Source organism: Myxocyprinus asiaticus, chromosome 12, assembly GCF_019703515.2.
Source record: "Myxocyprinus asiaticus isolate MX2 ecotype Aquarium Trade chromosome 12, UBuf_Myxa_2, whole genome shotgun sequence".
NCBI classification, from domain to species: Eukaryota; Metazoa; Chordata; class Actinopteri; order Cypriniformes; family Catostomidae; genus Myxocyprinus; species Myxocyprinus asiaticus.
Genome location: NC_059355.1, coordinates 43,632,577 through 43,654,308, shown reverse-complemented (window position 1 = coordinate 43,654,308; position 21,732 = coordinate 43,632,577). Strand labels below are relative to the sequence as shown.

Here is a 21,732-nt window from a genome sequence, read left to right as displayed (position 1 = left end):
AGGCATAGCGGAACAGGAGCTAACATTTTCACTGATACTTGTACACCTGGATAAAGTTATTTAATTCAAACTTAATGAAAACTGGTAGATCATACACATAGAGATTATGTGTCTGTATTTCCGTCAAATCAGTCAAACTTGTGAGTTCCAGTATGTATTTTAGACTAGTATGCGCATAACCAAAAATGGCTAGTTAAGAACTACACTAAGCGCACAGTAAATTGTTTACATAGCCTATGTGACATAGTATAAACTGAGTATAAACTGTAAAGCAAAAATCTTACGATACAAAATTAGTACCTCAAAACAAATAAGCAGATGATAAAATAGAATAAACAAATTAATGAATACGTGTCTTTTTAATATTTTACCACAAATCAAATGCCCGAATAATACTTTTGAGAGGCGTGTGTGATTGTTTGTCTTGCTACAAATAGTTTATTACAAAAATAGAAAATTCTCCACTCTTAAAGGGGTAGTTTACCAAAAATGAAAATATCCCAGATGTGTGGCTTTCTTCTGTAGAACTCAAATGAAGATTTTTAGAAGAATATCTCAGCTCTGTAGGTACATATAATGCAAATGAATGGTGACCAAAACTCTGAAGCTCGAAAAAGGACATAAAGGCAGCATAAAAGTAATGGAGTAACAGAGCTGAGATATTCTTCTAAAAATCGATGTGTTCTGCAGAAGAAAGAATGTCACATCTGGGATGGCATGAAGGGAAGTAAATGATGAGAGAATTTTAATTTTGGGGTGAACTATTTCTTTAACCTGATGTTGTTCCAACACTGTATGACTTTCATTCTTTTGTGGAATACAAAGGCTGGTGTTAGGCAGAACAACAGCCTCAGTCACCATTCACTTTCAATGTAGCCTATCTTTATTTCCATCCTGAATAAGAATGGTGTCTGAAGCTGTCATTGTGCCTAACATCTCCTTTTGTGTTCCATAGAAGAAAGAAATGATCTGGAACAACATAATGGTAAGGGAATAATGACACAATTGTCCTTTGTGGATAAAAGATCCCTTTAAACCTTTAGAAATCGAAGTCAAAATTACAATAGTGAACATTCTTTTAGCTTTTTATGTGCACATAAAGTGCACTAAAACAAAATACAATTAACTACAGTACTGTTTAAAATTAAATTAATATATGTACGGAATTTCGAACTATTTTGTCATGTTTATGATTGTTTTCCCGTCATGCAATTTGACAGGGCAGGTCCAGTCGAGCCAAAATGGCGGACTTTGAGGAACAGCTTACCGACGAGGAGAAGGTATGTGATTGTTGATTCAAACTTCCTGATGTATCTTACCTGGTCTATTATTTATACATATATACTTTATTCAGTGTCCTGCACCGCTCTAATTTACTATGAGGCACGTTGGGTGTTTTAAAATCTATAATATCCGCGGCGATGAATGCGCTAAGGAAGCTAGCAGGCTAACTGTAACCGTATATGAAACTCGATCTAATCTCACACTACCCAGATTGTGTAGATGGCGATTGAGATTAGCCATTAATACTCAACTAGTATACGTTAAGAACGTCTTCTACTTGTTGTATTTGCAGTTTCCCCATTAATATTACTTGAATTATTGAGTTTACAGACTATCGGTGGAGACTTGGACTGATGGAACATCTAAATAAGGCGAAATTCATTAATTATTATTGATATCAATTTAATTAAAATGTTATGCTAAAAATAAGTTATATAAAAGTTTATGATCCTGCTCTAATTTTTGCTTTTTCTATTATCTAATTTGGACTCTTACTATAGTTAAGTGCTTTAAATAGGCTTAGAAGTTAGTTCATATCGGTTTCCCTATGTTGACACAGGCAACGTGTGTGCTGTGAAGTTGGTTTAGTCGTTTCGTCCTGTTTATAAGGATTCATTTAATTTGTCATTTTGGATATATGTATAGCTATGTCTCAGGGGTGAAGTGTTGTTCTTGCGTTGAAACAGGGGGCGCAACCTCTGTTCTGGTTTTGTTTGTATTCTCAGATGAGTGTCGGTGACCCAGCCCCTCTGCGTTCTCTTACATGCGAGCGGCTCTTCCTGTCTCGCTCTCCCACCCTCTGCCCTCGAGCTGAAGCAAGCCACAGGCTGTTCCAATGTGCGCAGTCTCTCCCTCCGCGCCTGCAAAACCCGAAACAGTCATGTTGAGGCCAGTTGAAGGAGAGAAGAAGCATTTCAGAAATGCTTCTTTGTGGAAAGATTGTTGCAGCTGCACACTGCTTGATAGCATCGAGATTGGGCAGCATAGACTTGAAAAGATCCAACTGATATCAAATTTAGTGTGTCATTGTGAGTCAAAAGATGAAAAGTTGCACAGCTTGTCCCTCACTTCAGGGCACAAGTATTTTATGTTAAAAGTAAAAAGCACAATGACCTTAGTTTTACTTCTGTATTATGTTTAAATCTTATCACCTATGGTTTGTCATCTTATTGGGGATTAACAGTCCTATTATAGGATAAATGTAAAGCATCAGATTGCTGAACTCATCGTTAAGCATGAATTTTTGCCAGTCGCAAGCAATTTTTGTCAAACTTCTTTTTTTTTGTAGCACGGATGTCAACACACCACACTAAGCCTAAACTGAAAATCAACAATTTCCTTCCTCCCTCCCGCTAAAGGTGTCAACAAGAGGGAGAATCCAACCACAAAACAGGGTTCTGGTGGTTTAACAGCAGAAAGAAGCTTTTTTCAATGGGATAAGGGTGTTGCATACTGGCTTTGCCTGGTTCTGCATTTTCAGATATAGCGTGACCACTAACTTAATTTCTGAATTAAAAGATTGAGCATAATTTAGAATACAGCGCTGATATTATTAACAACATTTCTGCTAAATGGATTTGAAACAAGGTGCAAGGTGTTAAATGGAGCTCAGAGTACTAGATTCATAGTGATTGCTGAAAGCACAATGAAATAAGGTTCAGTATTTAATAAGCAAATATACAAGGGATAGGGAGGATTTGTCAATTTTGTGCAGATGTCTTTATGCAGATGCAGATTCCGCCAGTTACTAATGCAGCTACAGTAATGTAGCCTATTGATTTCACCTCACAGTCTATCAGTAATCAAGGTTAACTTGTTTGAACATGTGACTGTAGAAGGAAGCAAATTCCCTTGCAGGGTTCCTAAACACTTTGCTTCTACAGACAGTTCCTGTTAATTAATTTTCCTTTGCGGATTTGCCTGACGTAGGAAATGCTGAATTATACTGTACATTGCCTCTGAATCTCTCAACATATCTCACAGTTACAATTGATAATGCCCATCCCTAAAATTTAGCTGTTTTTTTCTATGCATATTTGTCACAAACAGGGACTAAAAATGGTTCAAGGAACGAAAATTGAAAACAAATTATTTTTTTTTTTACAGAACATATCTGAAAACGGGAACTAAATCCCTTTCAGTTGTTCTGGAGTGAAAACATTATTTTTAAATTCTGATAACAAGTTAATATTGTTCAGATAATTTTTTCATGAACCCAAAGAACAAAGTGTTTATCATTGTAAATTTTCAAAATTGCACCACTTACTGTTGCCCAAAAAAATGAGGCTTCTCTCTTTTTAGTTGAATAAAAGCATGCGCTTTAATTCTGAAGGAAACTGCTTGTTTAAAAACCAGTGTTATAAAAATAAAAATCATTCAGCCCGCAAAAGGTTACATTTAGTCCTAATGCGCCCATGCAGTGTGTGCGTGCATACAGGAGAGAGAGATTTAGGCTATTCATTGATTTTAGGTGGCCAAATGAACATTTGAAATATTTTTGGGGATATATTTAACATGGGTGTAACGGTTTATCTTGGCACGATACATCGCGGTTCAAAAATGCGATGATGCGCATCGTGGAGATGGGATGCTTTTTTTTTTCTTAAATTATTTTAGCATCTATTCTATCCAATGCATGACATCCTAAGCTTACATAACACGGGCATACACATGGAAAACGATTCATTGCACACAAGGAGCTTTAAAATACAATTGCACACTAGCAGTCGCAGGTGTTGCACGATGAGTTCGGTTGAAACTGCGAAAACTGAAACCAGTAGCGGGAGAGAGACGCGGCTTTTCAGCGCTAGGGATCGAATGTCCGTTTGATGCATGAGAGTGATCTGCTCTGACTGCGTAAGAGAACGTTTATTGAGGTTTAATGATAGTGCTATATTAATTACTATATATAATGCTTATTATGTATAATGATGCTATGGTGGGATATAATCCCATTGTCAAATGTCATGTCTGATTTGATTGAATCAGTAAATTATTATTTAACTGGATAAGCATGCATTACAAATATTTTTTTTTTTTAAATACTTAGATATAATCAGAGACAATATTGTTTTATAAAAATGCTATTTTAATTTAAAATATTTTAAATGTATGTAATTAGTGACATTGTTTTAGCAGCATATGTACTGTATCTAACATAACTCCATGTTTTTAGCAAGCAGAATTATTATATTTCCATTTGGTGTCACCATTGCCCTGTAAATCTCCATTGGATAATTTAGCACTTTTAAGAACAGGACTTTTAGCTACATTTGAATGGATATAAACTGTTTGCATATATCTTTAAAGTAATAATAATAATAATAATAAATCTTTCAATCTTAACTTTTCTTGATTAGGCTTAGTTTAAACAATCGTGAACTGAACTGTGAATTCAGTATTGCGAAACGAATCGAATCGTGAAATGAGTGAATCGTTACACCTCTAATATTTAATATTTAGAATACGTTTATTGAAAAGACGTTACTTCATATAGGCTACTGTATACAGTAAACTTGTTACGATTTCTGTCCTGAAAATGTACTAATTTGGCACAAAATTTAATCGCTTATTTTTGCTAATTTTGGGTGAGGCAAGTCTCATATTTTGAACGTATTTTTCCAAAACAGGCGCCTTGTTTCTGTTGTGAGATCTGAAAACACTGTAACTGGTATTTCACCCACCCCTTAGCGCAGAGTACTGTCATTTTAAAAAGAAAGTTATTAACCATTTTTTATTTCGTTCTAACTGGTTACCATTTGGAAAGGAGGCCGTAGAACGGCAGAAACGGAAAGAAAATTTACTGTTTCTGCTCAGAACAAACCAAAATGAAAAACATTTCGTTTTTAGTACCTGGTTACAAACAGGTCATTGTGTCACTCACAGCATCATATGTGAGATGAGTAAGTCTCCGTCTCTCTGTGAAACTGCAGTTGTCACAAAAACATGAAGACACGTTGTTATTTTCGCTTTGGTGTCTCAAGACTGGGGTATACACTAAATTTTTCAGTGTGCTCTCCCGTCAAACATTCAGCCTTGCGAGCCCATATGGACCCGTTTGACACATACAAACTACGACTGCTTTTAGATACTCTTTTAGCACAGTCAAAGCCAGGCGTATGCGCCGGTAACACGCAAATTGTCCGCATCTCTACAAAAACTAGGCTGCACGCAGACAGTCCATCAGACTGTTCTGATGATGAAATTTTGTTGCGCACTGTGCATGAGACGTACCAGCACCTGGAAAATCGAAGTATATTTTGGCCTGTACAGTAGCTGTCAGCTATTGGTCTGTTAGAGGTTTGTTAGTACAGACCAACCCTGGAGAGGATTCTTTCTCTGAATTTCTGGAAGGGGTCTAGAATGAAGACCTTCCTTTTGCCCTGCCATGGAGCTGTAGCCTGGTCACTGTGTCATTGGCCCTTAGTGCTTATATGAGCACTGCTAAGAAAAGCCTCAATCCTGCAGCCTTCTAAGGAGTGACCCAGAGAGGAGGCTGTTTGAATGTGTAGTCTCACATACAGACTGCATTTGACCTCTTGTCAAAGAAAGTGCAGAGATGGCAGCTTCGTTTAGCTGATAAGTGTCATTTAGGTCAGTGTTTCCCAACCTTTTTTCTGCCACGGCACACAACTATCAAGTCACGTAGGTATGCTCTGTAATGAGGTCACAATTGGCAAGAGCGCTAATTGGGTAATAAAAAAAACAACAAATTTGCTTCTTTTGTAATTTTTTTTTACAAAATGTTACAAGTTTGCCACGCAAGAATGTGGGAGGTGTGCTTGAGACAGTGTTGAGATTGCGTACAAAAATATATTTTTATATATATTTCCGTCATTTACCGATTTTTAAAAACATTGACTGATAATTCAAAATGTTTTCTTGTCATTTTACAAAAAACAAAACAAGAAAGAACACAACTTAAATCAAGCACGTCAATTTTCCTTTTAACTAACCTTTGTGTCAGTCTCATTTTCTCACCGTCGATTGCATGAGAGCACACACTCTCTCTCTTTCTCTCTCTCTCTCTGTGCACTCTGCGTATGTGTATGAGAAAGAGAGCAAGAGAGCATGCTGACTGACGGTGAGAAAATGGCACTTTTAATGCAATTGTAAATTATGCGCAACTCTCCATTAACAATTACTTTAATGATCAGCAATGCTATAGTTCACCCAAAATGAAAATTCTCTCATTTACTCACCCTTATGCCATCACAGTTGTGTATGACTTTCTTTCTTCTGCAGAACACAAATGAAGATTTTTAGAAGAATATCTCAGCTCTTTTGGTCTTCACATCGCAAGTGAATGGTGACCAGAACTTTGAAGGTCCAAAAATGATATAAAGGAGGCATAAGAGTAATCCATAAGAATCCAGTGGTTAAATCCATGTCTTCTGAATAAATATGATAGGTGTGGGTGAGAAACCGATCAATATTTAAGTAATTTTTTACTATCAATCTCCACCTTTGACCAGCCCCAACCAGGTGGCTGAAAGTGAAAGTAATTTCCACACTACAGTGTGAAAGTGAAGACTTAAATATTGATCCATTTCTCACCCACACCTATCATACTGCTTCAGAAGACATGGATTTAACCACTGGAGACGTATGGATTACTTTTGTACTCCCTTTTGGACCTTCAATTTTCTGGTCACCATTCACTTGAATTGTGAGGACCAACAGAGCTGAAATATTCTTTTAAAAATCTTCGTTTGTGTTTTGCAGAAGAATGAAAGCCATACACATCTGGGATGGCATGAGGGTGAGTAAATAATGAGAGAATTTTCATTTATGGGTGAACTATCCTTTTAAGGCGGGGTATCATTTTGGCGGCCGCATACTATTTCCTTGCATAATGTCTGCTGAAACTTAAATTATTGGCTACTATAAATGGTTCCCTTAAAAATATAAATATAATGTTTCATTTCCTAAAAATATGTCTAGCAATAAGGGGGACATGACCCCCACCCCATGTTAAAATGGTTGCTTGAGCTCTGGCTTGCTTTGTTACTGCAATGAAAATACATTTACTATTGAAAATATAAATATTGGCTATATCAATATGTAAAAAATATCCAATGAAAATAATCAATTAAGGATTTAAGCCATCTATATAGAGAATATTTGAAAATCTGAAAGCAAACATGGCAGGTATGTTTCCTAATATCATTCGAACACAATTTTAGTGAAGGTGACAATGTTTAGTTTAAAAACCCTATATATTGGTGCATAACAGTGTTGTGGCTGATTTCCTCGTCAGTGGTGGTTAGACTGTTGGTCTGTCTAGTTGGTTGATTTCCTCCATAGCACTTTAAGGTTAAAAAACAAAAAAACTCAAATTCAAATGGGCCATGTAAAATGGTGTACGGCACGATTTTGAGTAGAACGAATTATCTCGCTCTGTGCTCTTCTGTCTCTGGAGCACAAATATCAGGAAGCCTGCTGGACTCCAAAGATAGTACGTGCGCACAACACTCATGTGAAACACAGATGCGCGTGTCAGATGAGAAGCAAATTTAGTGCTTTTGAAGGGCCGAACGCAAGGTGAATGTCATTGAATTTGCTGAATTTCATGTCTCTTCAATTCACTTAGTCTCACGTAAATCCCTGCCAACTGATGGATACGCACACAGATATTTACATATCGCAATACACACAATAAAGCAAAATCTCTATCCATTGATACTTTATGTTGTCAACATGATGTATATAGTCATATCGCCCAACCCTAGTGCTATTTATTCCAAGAAAGATGCTTGTGGTTAAATTGTACTTGTTTTGCAAGTAAATGATTTCATTGTTGAGTACATATTTGGCTGTTGCTTTGACGACGCCATATGTTCGGGTCACGGGACAATGCCCACGTTCCCATTCGAAGTTTGTCCTGAAATGTATTCATAATGCTTACCTGCATACCTAAAGAACATCCTTTTTTCACGGCCAAGAAGTACATTCTTCAACAAATGCAGTACGTACTCTGACGGGGGTGGGGGGTAGGAATCCCATAGACTTTAATTGAAAAACCCAAACCATATCTTGAGACCTGGGGCTGGATTTATGAAATTCTTAATAAAAAATGAAAGTTCTTAAAGAAGTTTGTAAGAAGGTATCTAGCTATAAACGTTTATGGGGTAAGAAAAAAAAAGTTAAGAACATTTTTAAGAAGTCTTCAGGTATACAAAATATTCTTCACTTTTTTCTTAAGTTAGAAAATAAGAAGAAAATAATAGTTAAGAAGAATTTATTCTTAAGAATGTTTCAACACACTAAAAAACAACATGCAGAACACCGTAGCAACCACATAGCAGTGCCCTGACAACTCGCCAACAAGTTTAGTTTTACTAATTATTTCAAAATAATTTTTCCACAGGTACGTATTGCTGCAAATTTTGTCATCCATGCTCCCCCCGGAGAGTTCAACGAAGTATTCAATGGTAAAAAGTTCATGCATCACATACAAACATGAAAGAGACAAAGCCATCTTGGCACTTCTCTTGCTTATATATTTTGGGAGGAATTCACATCAATTATTATACCTTTGAGTTAGTGTGCACTCACTAACATCATAATGTTCACAGAGTATCACATGACACATTTTCTTTGCTTTCAGATGTGCGGCTACTGCTCAATAATGACAATCTGCTCAGGGAAGGGGCGGCTCAGTGAGTAGACTTGATTTGTTGCAGTGTATGATTGCATATCCCATGTCTTGTTGATAATCTTTTTGTCTGCAGCCAAAATGGATAAATGGAGATTCCTCCAGTTTCACAAGTTCAGTGTATCTTTCAGTGTAGAATCCTGTGATCTTCACAATATGAATAGATCTTTAGAAAAGTGGTTTATTAAGTACTGTTCCTGGTTTTATCAAAAACGTCTGATGTAGGGAATCAAATCAGATCAAATGTAGGAAGTCATTAATCTAAGTGCTTGTAGTTGTATCTAGAATGTTTATTAGAATGTTTATTTTCTCTGTTTGTGACAGTGCCTTTGCCCAGTACAACATGGATCAGTTCACGCCTGCTAAACTTGATGGACAAGAGGATCAGGTGATTAACATTCATAAAGTTTTGCTTATTGAATTTAAACCTGGTTTTATTGTACAACCCTAATTCCGAAAAAGTTGGGACTGTATGAAAAATGCTAATAAAAACAAAAATGAGTGATTTGTAAATTATATTCAACATTTGCTATATTGAAAGCACTACAACTACACATTGTATGATGTTTTAACTTGTGAATTTCATTGTTTTTTTGAAAATGTACAGTAATTTCAAATCAGATGGTTGCAACACGCTCCAAAAAAGTTGGGACAGTCGAGTGTTTACCACTGTGAAACATCACCATTTCTTCTAATAACACTTATTATGCATTTAGGCACTGAAGACACAAGTTTGTCAAGTTTAGAAAGTGGAATTGTCCCCCATTCATCATGTAGATCTTTAGCTGCACAGTTGTACAGGGTGCTCGTTGCCATATGGTGTGCTTCATAATGCACCACACATTCTCAATTGGAAACAGGTCAGGACTGCATACAGGCCAACCGAGCACCCACACTCTCTGCTTACACAGACATGCACTTGAAATCAGGCAGTATGTAGTTTGAAGACGTCCTGCTGGAAAATGCAGGGATATCCCTGGAAAAGATGGTGCTGGATGGCAGTATATGTTGCTCTAAAAATTGCACATATCTGTCTGCATTCATGGTGCCCTCACAGATGTGCGAGTTACCCATGCCATGGGCACTGACACACCCCTGGCCCATACAGACACTTGCTTTTGGACCTGATGCTAACAACAGCTTGGATGGTCCTTTTCCTCTTTGGCCTGGATAACACGATGGCTATGTTTAAAAAAAAACAAAAAATTTAAATGTGGACTCTTCGGACCATAAAACACATTTCCACTGTTCTACTTTTCATCTAAGATGAGACCAAGACCAGAGAAGTCGGCAGCGCTTCTGGACAGTGTTGATGTAGGGCTTCTGCTTTGCATAGTCTTAACTTGCATCTGTGGATCCAGCGTCGAGTGGTGTTGACTAACAAATGTTTACTAAAGTAATCCCAAGCCCATGTTCATGACATCCATTACAGATGAATGCCGTTTTTTTTAAACTCGTCAAATTGTTATTGTCTTAAATTGCACCTGTCTCAACTTTTTTTGGAGCGTGTTGCAATCAACTGATTTAAAATTACTGTACATAAAAAAACAATGACATTTACAAGGTAAAACATCATATAATGTGTAGTTGTAGTGCTTTCGATATAGCAAAGGGTGAATATAATTTACAAATCACTCCTTTTTGTTTTTATTCATATTTTCCCTTTTTTAGAATTGGGGTTGTATGAACTTCTGTTCCATTGTGTATTAGTATTCCAGGCAAGGTAGAATATATGTGTATTTTCTCACTCAAATGCAAATCGCATTAAACTAAAAAAAAAACGCTGTAATTTTTTCCACCACTGTCAGAAAACATCATCTTCAGCTTTGTTGAAAGTGAGACTGTTTCTCCCAAACCGGACTTTAAATGCATTAGTAGAAACTGTATTCTAACAGTCTGTCCGCATCTGCAGGTTTTGATCACAGAGCATGGAGATCTCGGTCACGGCCGGTTCTTTGACCCTCGCAAGAAACAGTCGTTCAAGTTTGACCACCTGAGGAAAGAGGCGAGTGACCCTCAATCCTACGAGGGCGATGGAGCTCTCAGGCTGTGGAGGGATGCTTGCGATGAAGCTCTGAGGGCATACGTCAAAGACCACTACCCCAGTGGAGTCTGCACTGTGAGTTCACTAGCTTCTGTTTCATCTTTGTTTACCCAAAGGGAATAGTTCACCCATTAATTAAACTTATGATTCTCATTTACTCAACCTCATGTCATTTCAAACCCCTGTGTCATTCTTGCTTTCATGGAACAACAAAAGTAGGGATGTCCCGATATCGGTATCGGGTCCGATACCGCGCTCATGTACTGGTCGTACTCTTAAATTGCTCTGATACCAAAAACCAATACCATTTGACATACGAATGTCATTACTTAAACATTCAGCCCAGAAATTAAAATCACGTAATGTCCTAGTTAGATTATTTTACTGAAAAACTGTGATTTTAATGAGATAAATATATAGTTTGCATGTAATTCAAATGTGAGCGCTTGTGAATGTGTGGAGACAGTGTTATGCTGACGCCGGCTGCTCATACCTTTTAAAGCTCTTCCTTGGCTCATACAGGGAAAACACCATCATGAGCATCACGCGCTTTGTTTGTAGCAGATGACATTAACAGAGTGTAAATTCACGTTGTAGCGCGATGCACATACAGAGTAAATACTTAATTAAATAGCAGCTTTTTTCGGTTTAATAATCACTTTCAGTCACATAGCGACTGGCTTATCCAGAGTGGGAAGCTGCCGTCATAACGTCAGAGCTCCTTGGTCAGAACAGTGCAGAAACACTTCAAAATAAAAGCTCAGTCAAAATGAAAGGTAAATTTATAGGAAAAAAGTATGACAGAAATATATCACTAAATCTGAAGTGTGTAACTTTTTCGGTGTTAAAGCACTTTCCCCTGTCCCAACTTTATATGCAAAGACAACTATAAGTAATTTGTAGGTTAATTGTCTCGAAAACTGTTAACAATATGTCTCTGTGGTGCTATAAAAAATTCCCCTGTTTGTTTTGAGAAACTCATCTAGCCCTACACCACAACATCGAATCAACCAGTGGTGTGAGTTTGGGGCGGCAGGCGGTTTAGACTGTTTCGAAAATAATGTTTATTTTTGTAATTCCGTTCAGTGCCAGAGAAATTACACACTTCAGCTTTAATAAAGAAGTTTGCATGTGTGGGTGTGATTTATGTTGCACTATTTCCGAATGGTTCTTGTATTGTTGTCTGTAGGTTTATGGGAAAACCATTGATGGACAACAAACCATCATTGCCTGTATTGAGGGTCATCAGTTTCAACCCAAAAATTTCTGGTAATGGTTTTTTCATTCATATTCACCTATCCGGATTTTTAATTGTATGGCTTTGAGCTTGGAGATCTATTAGGCATACCATTTTGTTCTGTATTGTTAGAATAATATTTAGTACATTTCTTTGCCATGGTCCACTAGAAGCACTTTTGTTATCTTGAAGACATAGTCCACATACAGGTGATGACGGTTCAAGTTGGGCTTGCAAATTACAGATTCCATTTCTTGTCTTTTCAGTAATTTACTTTTGCCTCTTCATTGTATCTCTGTAATAATTTAAAATACAAAGACAAAAAAGTAAAGAATACTAACTTGGACAGAATGTATTAACGCTTGATATATGATCTTTAGATGTAATGGAATGGGCTCTGCCCCAGGCCGGATCATGACCCTACTGTAACTAGCAACTATTGTACGTCATTCTTTTGAATGGAGAACAGATGCACTAGACAGCTAAGGTCGCCTATACACTTTACCTGACAAACTAGCTTTTTCTCTTACTCTTCCCTGTCAAACGGAAGTAAACAGACACTGAAATATCTAGTCATAACATGAACTTCTTGTAAAGAATGTACAATGTAATTGACATTATAGACAAACCAAAAATGATTTTGCTTTCTAAAGTTTCAGTGCAAAGTAATAATGCAGTACAGTAATTCCTGTGTAATCTTTATCTTGACAAATAAGCAATATTACACTAAACAGTGGTTTTACTTTAACAGTATAACAGCCAAGCATGCCATTTATCCTGTTTTTCTTGTCCTAAAGAGCAATTACCATTGAAGCTAAATGGTATGTTCACCCAAAAAGACACTCACTGCCATGTCGTTCCAAACCATTATGACTTTCGATCTTCTGTGGAACTCAACAGGAGGTTGGTCGGGACTGAGAGCCTCAGTCACCATTCAATTTTATTGCATCTTTTTCTCCATAAAATAAAATTGAATGGTGACTGAGGCTGTCATTATGCCTAACATCTCCTTTTGTGTTCTACAGAAGAAAGTTATACAGGTTTGGAACAATATGATGATGAGTAAATGATGATGTAATTTTTATTTTTGGGTGAACTATCCCTTTAACCCTCCATATCTCTGCATGTAGGAATGGGCGCTGCCGATCGGAATGGAAGTTCTCCATTTCTCAGGCCACTGCTCAGGTGGTGGGAGTGTTAAAGATCCAGGTTCATTACTATGAGGATGGAAACGTACAGCTAGTCAGCCACAAGGACGTGCAGGAGTCTTTGATTGTCTCTGTAAGTTTTTCAACTTGAGCCCTTTTGTTCTTTGTGAGTGTTTGAATTCATGCTTCCTGTTGCCTTATGTAAAGGACTTTGAACAGCATTTGTAATGAAAATGGGTGTGGTGTTCTGATATATGTGACTTGAGAGAACAAATGATGTCTTTTTGGGACATATGTTGCAACTGTTTGTTCTCTAGTTTGTGATTGAATTTCAGTTCTTCGATTAAGCCTGTTAAATATATTGCTTCCGCTTTGGGTGTGTATGTTAAGTGCACATAATCGCCACAATCATTTTGTGTGAACATTCTTTAAAGGTCAGTTGTGTAATTTTTGGGTAGAAATAATAGATTAATATTGTATAAATTGATGGTATTCATTAGGGATGAACGTTATCGAGTAACTGTAGTCGAGTAGTGAGCCGTAACCCACAAAAAATTAGTAAAGCTGCAGTCACATTTACCTTTGCACGGCTATATCTATATATATATATACACACACACACACACACACACACACACAGTTGTGCTCAAAAGTTTGCATACCCTTGGAGAATTTTTTTTTTTTTTTTACATTTTTATGCATTTGGCAGATGCTTTTATCCAAAGCGACTTACAGTGCCCTTATTACAGGGACAATCCCCCTGGAGCAACCTGGAGTTAAGTGCCTTGCTCAAGGACACTATGGTGGTGGCTGTGGGAATTGAACCAGCAACCTTTTGCTTACCAGTTCAGTGCTTTAGTCCACTACGCCACCACCACTGGAATTGGTAATATATGTACCATTTTTAAAGAAAACATGAGTGAGCAGGCAAAACACATTTCTTTTATTTCTTATGGGATTCATATTCAACTGTAGGTTATAACAGAATGGCACAATCATAAAACAAAACATGGCAACAAAGAAAAAAATGAATTGACCCATTCAAAAGTCTGCATACCCTTAGTTCTTAATGCTGTGTATTGCCCCCTTTAGCATCAATAAGAGCGTGCAGTCTTTTGTAATAGTTGTCTATGAGGCCCCAAATTCTTGCAGGTGGTATAGCTGCCCATTCGTCTTGGCAAAATGCCTCCAGGTCATGCAGAGTCTTTGGTCGTCTTGCATGAACCGCACGTGTGAGATCTCCCCAGAGTGGCTCAATGATATTAAGGTCCGGAGACTGTGATGGCCACTCCAGAACCTTCACCTTTTTCTGCTGTAACCACTGGAGGGTCAACTTGGCCTTGTGCTTAGGGTCATTGTCATGCTAGAAAGTCCAAGAGTGTCCCATGCGCAGCTTTCGTGCAGACGAATGCAAATTGTCTGCCAGTATTTTCTGATAACATGCTGCATTCTTCTTGCCATCAATTTTCACAAGATTCCCCGTGCCTTTAGAGCTCACACACCCCCAAAACATCAGTGAGCCACCACCATGCTTCACAGTGGGGATGGTATTCTTTTCACTATAGGCCTTGTTGACCCCTCTCCTTTGGTTGTGACCATGCTCTATTTTGGTCTCGTCACTTCAAATTACAGTGTGCCAGAAGCTGTGAAGCGTGTCAGGGTGTTGTCGGGCATATTGTAACAGGGATTTTTGTGGCATTGGCGCAGTAAATGCTTCTTTCTGGCAATTCGACCATGCAGCTCATTTTTGTTCAAGTATCGTCGTATTGTGCTCCTTGAAACAACCACACTGTCTTTTTCCAGAGCAGCCTGTATTTCTCCTGAGGTTACCTGTGGGTTTTTAATTTGTATCCCGAACAATTCTTTTGACAGTTTTGGCTGAAATCTTTCTTGGTCTGCCTGACCTTGGCTTGGTATCAAGAGATCCCTGAATTTTCCACTTCTTAATAAGTGATTGAACAGTACTGACTGGCATTTTCAAGGCTTTGGATATCTTTTTATATCCTTTTCCATCTTTATAAAGTTCAATTACCTTGTTACGCAGGTCTTTTGACAGTTCTTTTCTGCTCCCCATGGCTCAGTATCTAGCCTGCTCAGTGCATCCACGTGAGAGCTAACAAACTCATTGACTATTTATACACAGACACTAATTGCAATTTAAAAAGCCACAGGTGTGGGAAATTAACCTTTAATTGCCATTTAAACCTGTGTGTGTCACCTAGTGTGTCTGTAACAAGGCCAAACATTCAAGGGTATGTAAACTTCTGTTCAGGGCCATTTGGGTGATTTCTGTTATCATTATGATTTAAAAAGGACCATACAACTATGTAATGATAAATGGCTTTATATGATCACTATCCTTAAATAAAAGACTGTTTTTTGCATGATCAGTCATATTTTCAAAATCAATGCCAAAATTTAATAATTTCTACCAGGGTATGTAAACTTTTGAGCACAACTGTATACACACACACACATATATATACATACACTGGTGGTCAGAAGTTTGGAATAATGTACAAATTTTGCTCTTATGGAAAGAAATTGGTACTCTTATTCACCAAAGTGGCATTCAACTGATCACAATATATAGTCAGGACATTAATAACATGAAAAATTACTATTACAATTTGGAAAAAAATTTCAGAACTTCTTAAACTACTTCAAAGAGTTCTCATCAAAAAATCCTCCACGTGCAGCAATGACAGCTTTGCAGATCCTTGGCGTTCTAGCTGTCAGTTTGTCCAGATACTCAGGTGACATTTCATCCCACGCTTCCTGTAACACTTGCCATAGATGTGTGTGGCAGTGGGGGTGTGGTCGAGCGTCCGCCCGGAGAGAGAGACAGTGGTAAGGGTGCATACACCTGAGCCAGATTATGATTAACACCTGTTTCCAATTGCAGTGTGCTTGGGGAGAGCAGTATATAAGAGACCGCGCCACCGACAAGAGGGGAGAGAGAGTCGGGCACAGAGAGACCAGTTGTGAAGCTGATGAGTTTGTGAAGCTGAAAAGCTGTTGCGTTATTTTGGAAGCTGTAAAGCGTGGGATTTGATTAATTAAAAAGCCTTATCTGTGATTAGAAGCACCCAGTTTCCTGTGTCCTCCTCCCCTCCCTGTGTGAACTTCGTTACAGTGTGGCTGTCTTGTCGGGCAATTCTCACACACCTTACAGTCTAGCTGATCCCACAAAAGCTCAATGGGATTAAGATCCATAACACTCTTTTCCAATTATCTGTTGTCCAATGTCTGTGTTTCTTTGCCCACTCTAACCTTCTCTTTTTGTTTTTCTGTTTCAAAAGTGCCTTTTTCTTTGCAATTCATTCTATAAGGCCTGCAGCCCTGAGTCTTCTCTTTACTGTTGTACATGAAACTGGTGTTGAGCGGGTAAAATTCAATGAAGCTGTCAGCTGAGGACATGTGAGGCATCTATTTCTCAAACTAGAGTCTCTGATGTACTTATCCTCTTTAGTTGTACATCTTCCACATCTCTTTCTGTCCTTGTTATTTAAAATTATATCCTTTTCCATTGTGAATATTCAATGTAGCTGTAAACAAAACACCGCCCTCATGGAGTTCACTGCCAAACCAAGTAACTTCCTATTGGTCAACACACCGAATTCGCCTGTTAAAAAACTTGAACTCCACGCAGAATCCGTGTGGGGAAATTCTTCCCATGAGGTGACTGTATTTTGCCTGTGGCATTTCACCGTGCAAAGGAAAATGTGACCATTTATTGACCATAGTTGTGTGCCTTAATCAATTACTGGTAAATTAAAATGTATGTTAAAAATATTGCATGTGAAAGTTATATTTTGTTTTGTTCACAAAAGTTACCAAAAGCGGTTTCAAAATAAGATAACCTAAACAAGTTTTGCGTTTCTTAAAAAAAAAAAGTTTTTAATTAACAATATGCATTAATTCAGTTCTCATTCAAATTCATCACGAGATTTGTTGAGAGACTTAGAGGGAAAGTACAGTACAATTCAGCGTTACCTACGGCAGGCAAATGCACAAAGGAATATCAATTTGCAATATTCGAGTAGTATTTTTAGTTGTCGATTAGTTTGTGCTGAACGAGTGCTCGATTAGTCGATTACCTGTGCACATCCCTAGTATTCATATTGTCTGTTCAGTTCCATGTAAATCAAATCCGTGACCTTGATGTTGCTAGCGCTATTATCTACCAGTCAAGCTTGTGAACACATTATAGATTCTGTTTTGCTCTTAATGGACTTCTTGTTTTTGCTTTCCCTCAAACAGAATGAGATCCAGACAGCCAAGGAGTTCGTCAAAATCATCGAAAATGCTGAAAATGAATATCAGGTTTGTTCACAAGTTGATACTGATTGGTTAGTTCCAGTACTTTATGAATGTGGTTAATAGTATTTTAATGACATTTTTAATAGATAGTAGCCTTTTAATAAAAGCAATAGAGCGCAACAGTGCTTCGGAAGTATTTTCCCCATTAATTTTTTTCTATAGGGATTTAATAAAATTGTTAATTAAAGAGTTCAAAGCACTGATAAAATGGAAAATATATAACTTAATTTTAGGTTGTTGATTATAAGTATATAATCAGTACATTTTCATTTTAATGCAAAATATTCAGATATTTGCAAATATACAAGTAGTTTAAGAATGTTGGAAGATCGATTCGAATGCATCATTAAAAGTGTGCCATGGATGTGGGCGGTCGATGCAGATCTTGTTTGGCACACTTCATTGGCTGCAATTCTCTGATTGGATTGTTTCTCCTGAGGATCATGGGTAGTGTAGTTGTTCATCTAAATGAATGTTGATCGGTTTAAATAATGCGAACGAATGGTTTAAATGAAAGCATTTACCATTGATTAACAACCTCTGAGCTCACAGTAGGTCTATCTGTAAAGGTTAATAAATTATCTAAATGTATTCACCTATGGATAAAAACTAATGGGATTTTTACTTCAGGAACCCGACTGTTCCACAATGCAACAATGCAATGTACTGTAATACCACGGTTGCTCTTTATTTAACAGTACGTGTACTTTCAGTGTACTTAGAGTATACTTACCCAAGAAAGTACTGAATAATATTAGGAACTACATGTACTTAATAGGGGTTAAGGTTAGGGTCGGGGTTAGGTTTAGTACCTAGTAATTACTGTAGTTGTTGTAATTATATAGTAAGTAAATGTAGAATAGTACTGTAAAATAAATTGCTACCAGTACCACCATGTTATTATTACCATGTTTGCTTGGACGTGTGCCATGGTAATACCATGGTATTCTTGGAAGTACCTGGAAAACCATGTAAAAACCATTGTACATGAACTTCAGTACCATGGTATTATCATCTGATGCCACACGCAACCATAGTGTTTTATGAATATGTTAATAAAAGCAATAGCCCAGGGACCTGGTAGCTCAGTGGTAAAAGACGCTGGCTACCACCCCTGGAGTTCGCTAGTTCGAATACCTGGGCATGCTGAGTGACTCCAGCCAGGTTCCCTAAGCAACCAAATTGGCCTGGTTGCTAGGGAGGGTAGAGTCACATGGGGTAACCTCCTCGTGGTCACTATAATGTGGTTTGTTCTCGGTGGGGCACGTGGTGAGTTGAGCGTAGTTGCCGCGGTGGATGGCGTGAATCCTCCACATGTGCTATGTCTCCGTGGCAACGCGCTCAACAAGCCAAGTGATAAGATGCGTGGGTTGACGGTCTCAGACGCGGAGGCACCTGGGATTCGTCCTCCGCCACCCGGACTGAGGCGAATCACTACGCGACCACGAGGACTTAAAAAGCACATTGAGAATTGGGCATTCCAAATTGGGAGAAAAAAGTGAAAAATCCCAAAAATTAAAATAAAATAAAATAAAAGCAATAGCCCTTACAAAAAACTAGTAGCGGTTGTGCTATATTGTGAATATGGCCACAGCTAAAGCGTGGTGTTGTTAGCTGCGACACACAGTAGAGTTTCATATCTTATTACTTCTAACGTCTTTTGAGTTGTATCTGTAATGTGTGAAGAACCATAAAGTTAAATCTCGTCTACCTTTCAGACGGCTATCAGCGAGAACTACCAGACCATGTCTGACACCACCTTCAAGGCCTTACGCCGGCAGCTCCCTGTCACCCGAACCAAGATCGACTGGAACAAGATCCTCAGCTACAAGATCGGCAAAGAGATGCAGAATGCTTAGACACATGGCATGCCGCTGCTCCTGCTCGCGTTACAAGCAAAGAGACAAGCTAAGAGAGGCCCATATGTAAACCTGAGTTTAGGGGCAGGGACAAGACACATGGTCCTTTCGAGAAGTGTGCTAAAAAAATAAATGTGTCTGTCCTTACATTTTTTGTTTTTTCAAAAGCCACGGTTTGACCTCAGCTGAAGAGACTGCCTCCTTTTGTGTATTGTAGGAGGGCTTCAAGCTTGTTTTAATGGGTTTAGCAAAGGTTTTTGCTGTTGAACAAATACCTCCCATGACACCAGTGTACAGAGTCAGAAATAGCCCCCCCTAATATCTCATATACGCCCCCTAGATCACTGCTTCAAATGCTTGACACTGAACAATTTAATACTGCTTTGTAGCTGTACTTTCCCAGATGATCAGTTGTGTTATTTGTTTGCTTAATTCAGCAACTCAACAGTCCAAAGTTCCGTTTCAAGTTGAGTCAGAAGATATAATTATTTAAAGGGATAATTCACACAAAAATTTAAATTCTGTCATCAATCATTTTTGGGTGAACTATCCCTTTAACAGTATGTAGCCTGTCAAAGCTCTCCGCTCTGCTTTGCTGTTTGTCAACACAATAGGTGCCATCATATATGAATGTGCTGTCAATTGATCAGAGTAGGGCTGTGCCAAAGTGAGTGTTGTATTTGAACAAGAAGTCATTTCAGGTTACTTTTCTGTGTGGATACGGTCTCATCGTCGTACTCTGGTGTCTAAGAATGGTATATATACTGTATGCAGTTACACAAAATATTTGTTACCCCTCACTTCAGCCTTCTACCCTAGCTTTTACTGCTAACTATTTTTTACAAAATGTAAGAACAAATATGATCCCAGAGGAATAAATGATTTGCATCAAACTGACTTCATTCTTTTATATAACTCTGTTATAATATTATATATATATATATATATATATATATATATATATATAAATACATGTATAAATTATATATACCTGTGTGTGTGTGTGTGTGTGTATATATATATATATATATATATATATATATATATATTTATTTTTATTATTATTTTTTTTTTCAACAATTGTTTACAGACAGATTGTTTCACTTTTAATTGACTATATCACAATTCCAGTGGGTCAGAAGTATACATACACTAAGTTAACTGCCTTTAAGCAGCTTGGAAAATTCCACAAAAATGATGTCAAGCCTTTAGGCAATTAGCTTCTGATAGGCTAATTGGAGTCAATTTGAGGTGTACCTGTGGATGTATTTTAAGGCCTACCTTCAAACTCGGTGCCTCTTTGCTTGACATCATGGGACAATCAAAAGAAATCAGCCAAGACCTCAGGACAAAAAAAAAAACTGTGGACCTCCACACGTCTGGTTCATCCTTGGGAGCAATTTCCAAATGCCTGAATGTACCATGTTCATCTGTACAAACAATAGTATGCAAGCATAAACACCATGCCATCATACTGCTCAGGAATGAGACACATTCCGTCTCCTGGAGATGAACGTAGTTTGGTGCAAAAAGTGCAATTCAATCCCAGAACAACAGCAAAGGACCTTGTAAAGATGCTGGAGGAAACAGGTAGACAAGTATCTATATCCACAGTAAAACGAGTCCTATATCGACATAACCTGAAAGGCTGTTCGGCAAGGAAGAAGCCACTGCAAGTGCACATTGGGACACTTTCTGGAGAAATTTCCTCTGGTGTGATGAAACAAAAATTGTGCTGTTTGGCCATAATGACCATCATTATGTTTAGAGGAAAAAGGGTGAGGCTTGCAAGCCGAAGAACACCATCCCAACCGTGAAGCATGTTGACATCTCAAGACATCTGCCAGGAAGTTAAAGCTTGATCACAAATGGGTCTTCCAAATGGACAATGACCCCAAGCATACCTCCAAAGTTGTGGCAAAATGGCTTAAGGACAACAAAGTCAAGGCACTGGAGTGGCCATCACAAAGCCCTGACCTCAATCCGATAGAAAATCAGTGGGCAGAACTGAAAAAGTGTGTGTGAGCAAGGAGGCCTAGAAATCTGACTCAGTTACACCAGTTCTGTCTGGAGGAATGGGCCAAAATTCAGAAACTTTTTGTGAGAAGCTTGGGGAAGGCTACCCAAAATGTTTGACCCAAGTTAAACAATTTAAAAACAATGCTACCAAATACTAACAA

The 21,732-nt window shown here is 38.0% G+C and overlaps 1 protein-coding gene across 1 annotated transcript; it reads left to right on the top strand.

Annotated features, from left to right (window-relative positions):
- The first annotated feature begins 11 nt into the window (after positions 1–11).
- LOC127449358 (F-actin-capping protein subunit alpha-1) lies at positions 12–20,445 on the top strand. Its single transcript, XM_051712724.1, has 10 exons — positions 12–140; positions 1,221–1,280; positions 8,654–8,717; positions 8,894–8,945; positions 9,266–9,329; positions 10,854–11,060; positions 12,175–12,254; positions 13,353–13,503; positions 17,634–17,696; positions 19,412–20,445. The coding sequence occupies exons 2-10, from the start codon at positions 1,242–1,244 to the stop codon at positions 19,550–19,552; spliced, it is 861 nt and encodes a 286-aa protein (XP_051568684.1). The 5' UTR covers positions 12–140; positions 1,221–1,241; the 3' UTR covers positions 19,553–20,445.
- The last annotated feature ends 1,287 nt before the right edge of the window (positions 20,446–21,732 follow it).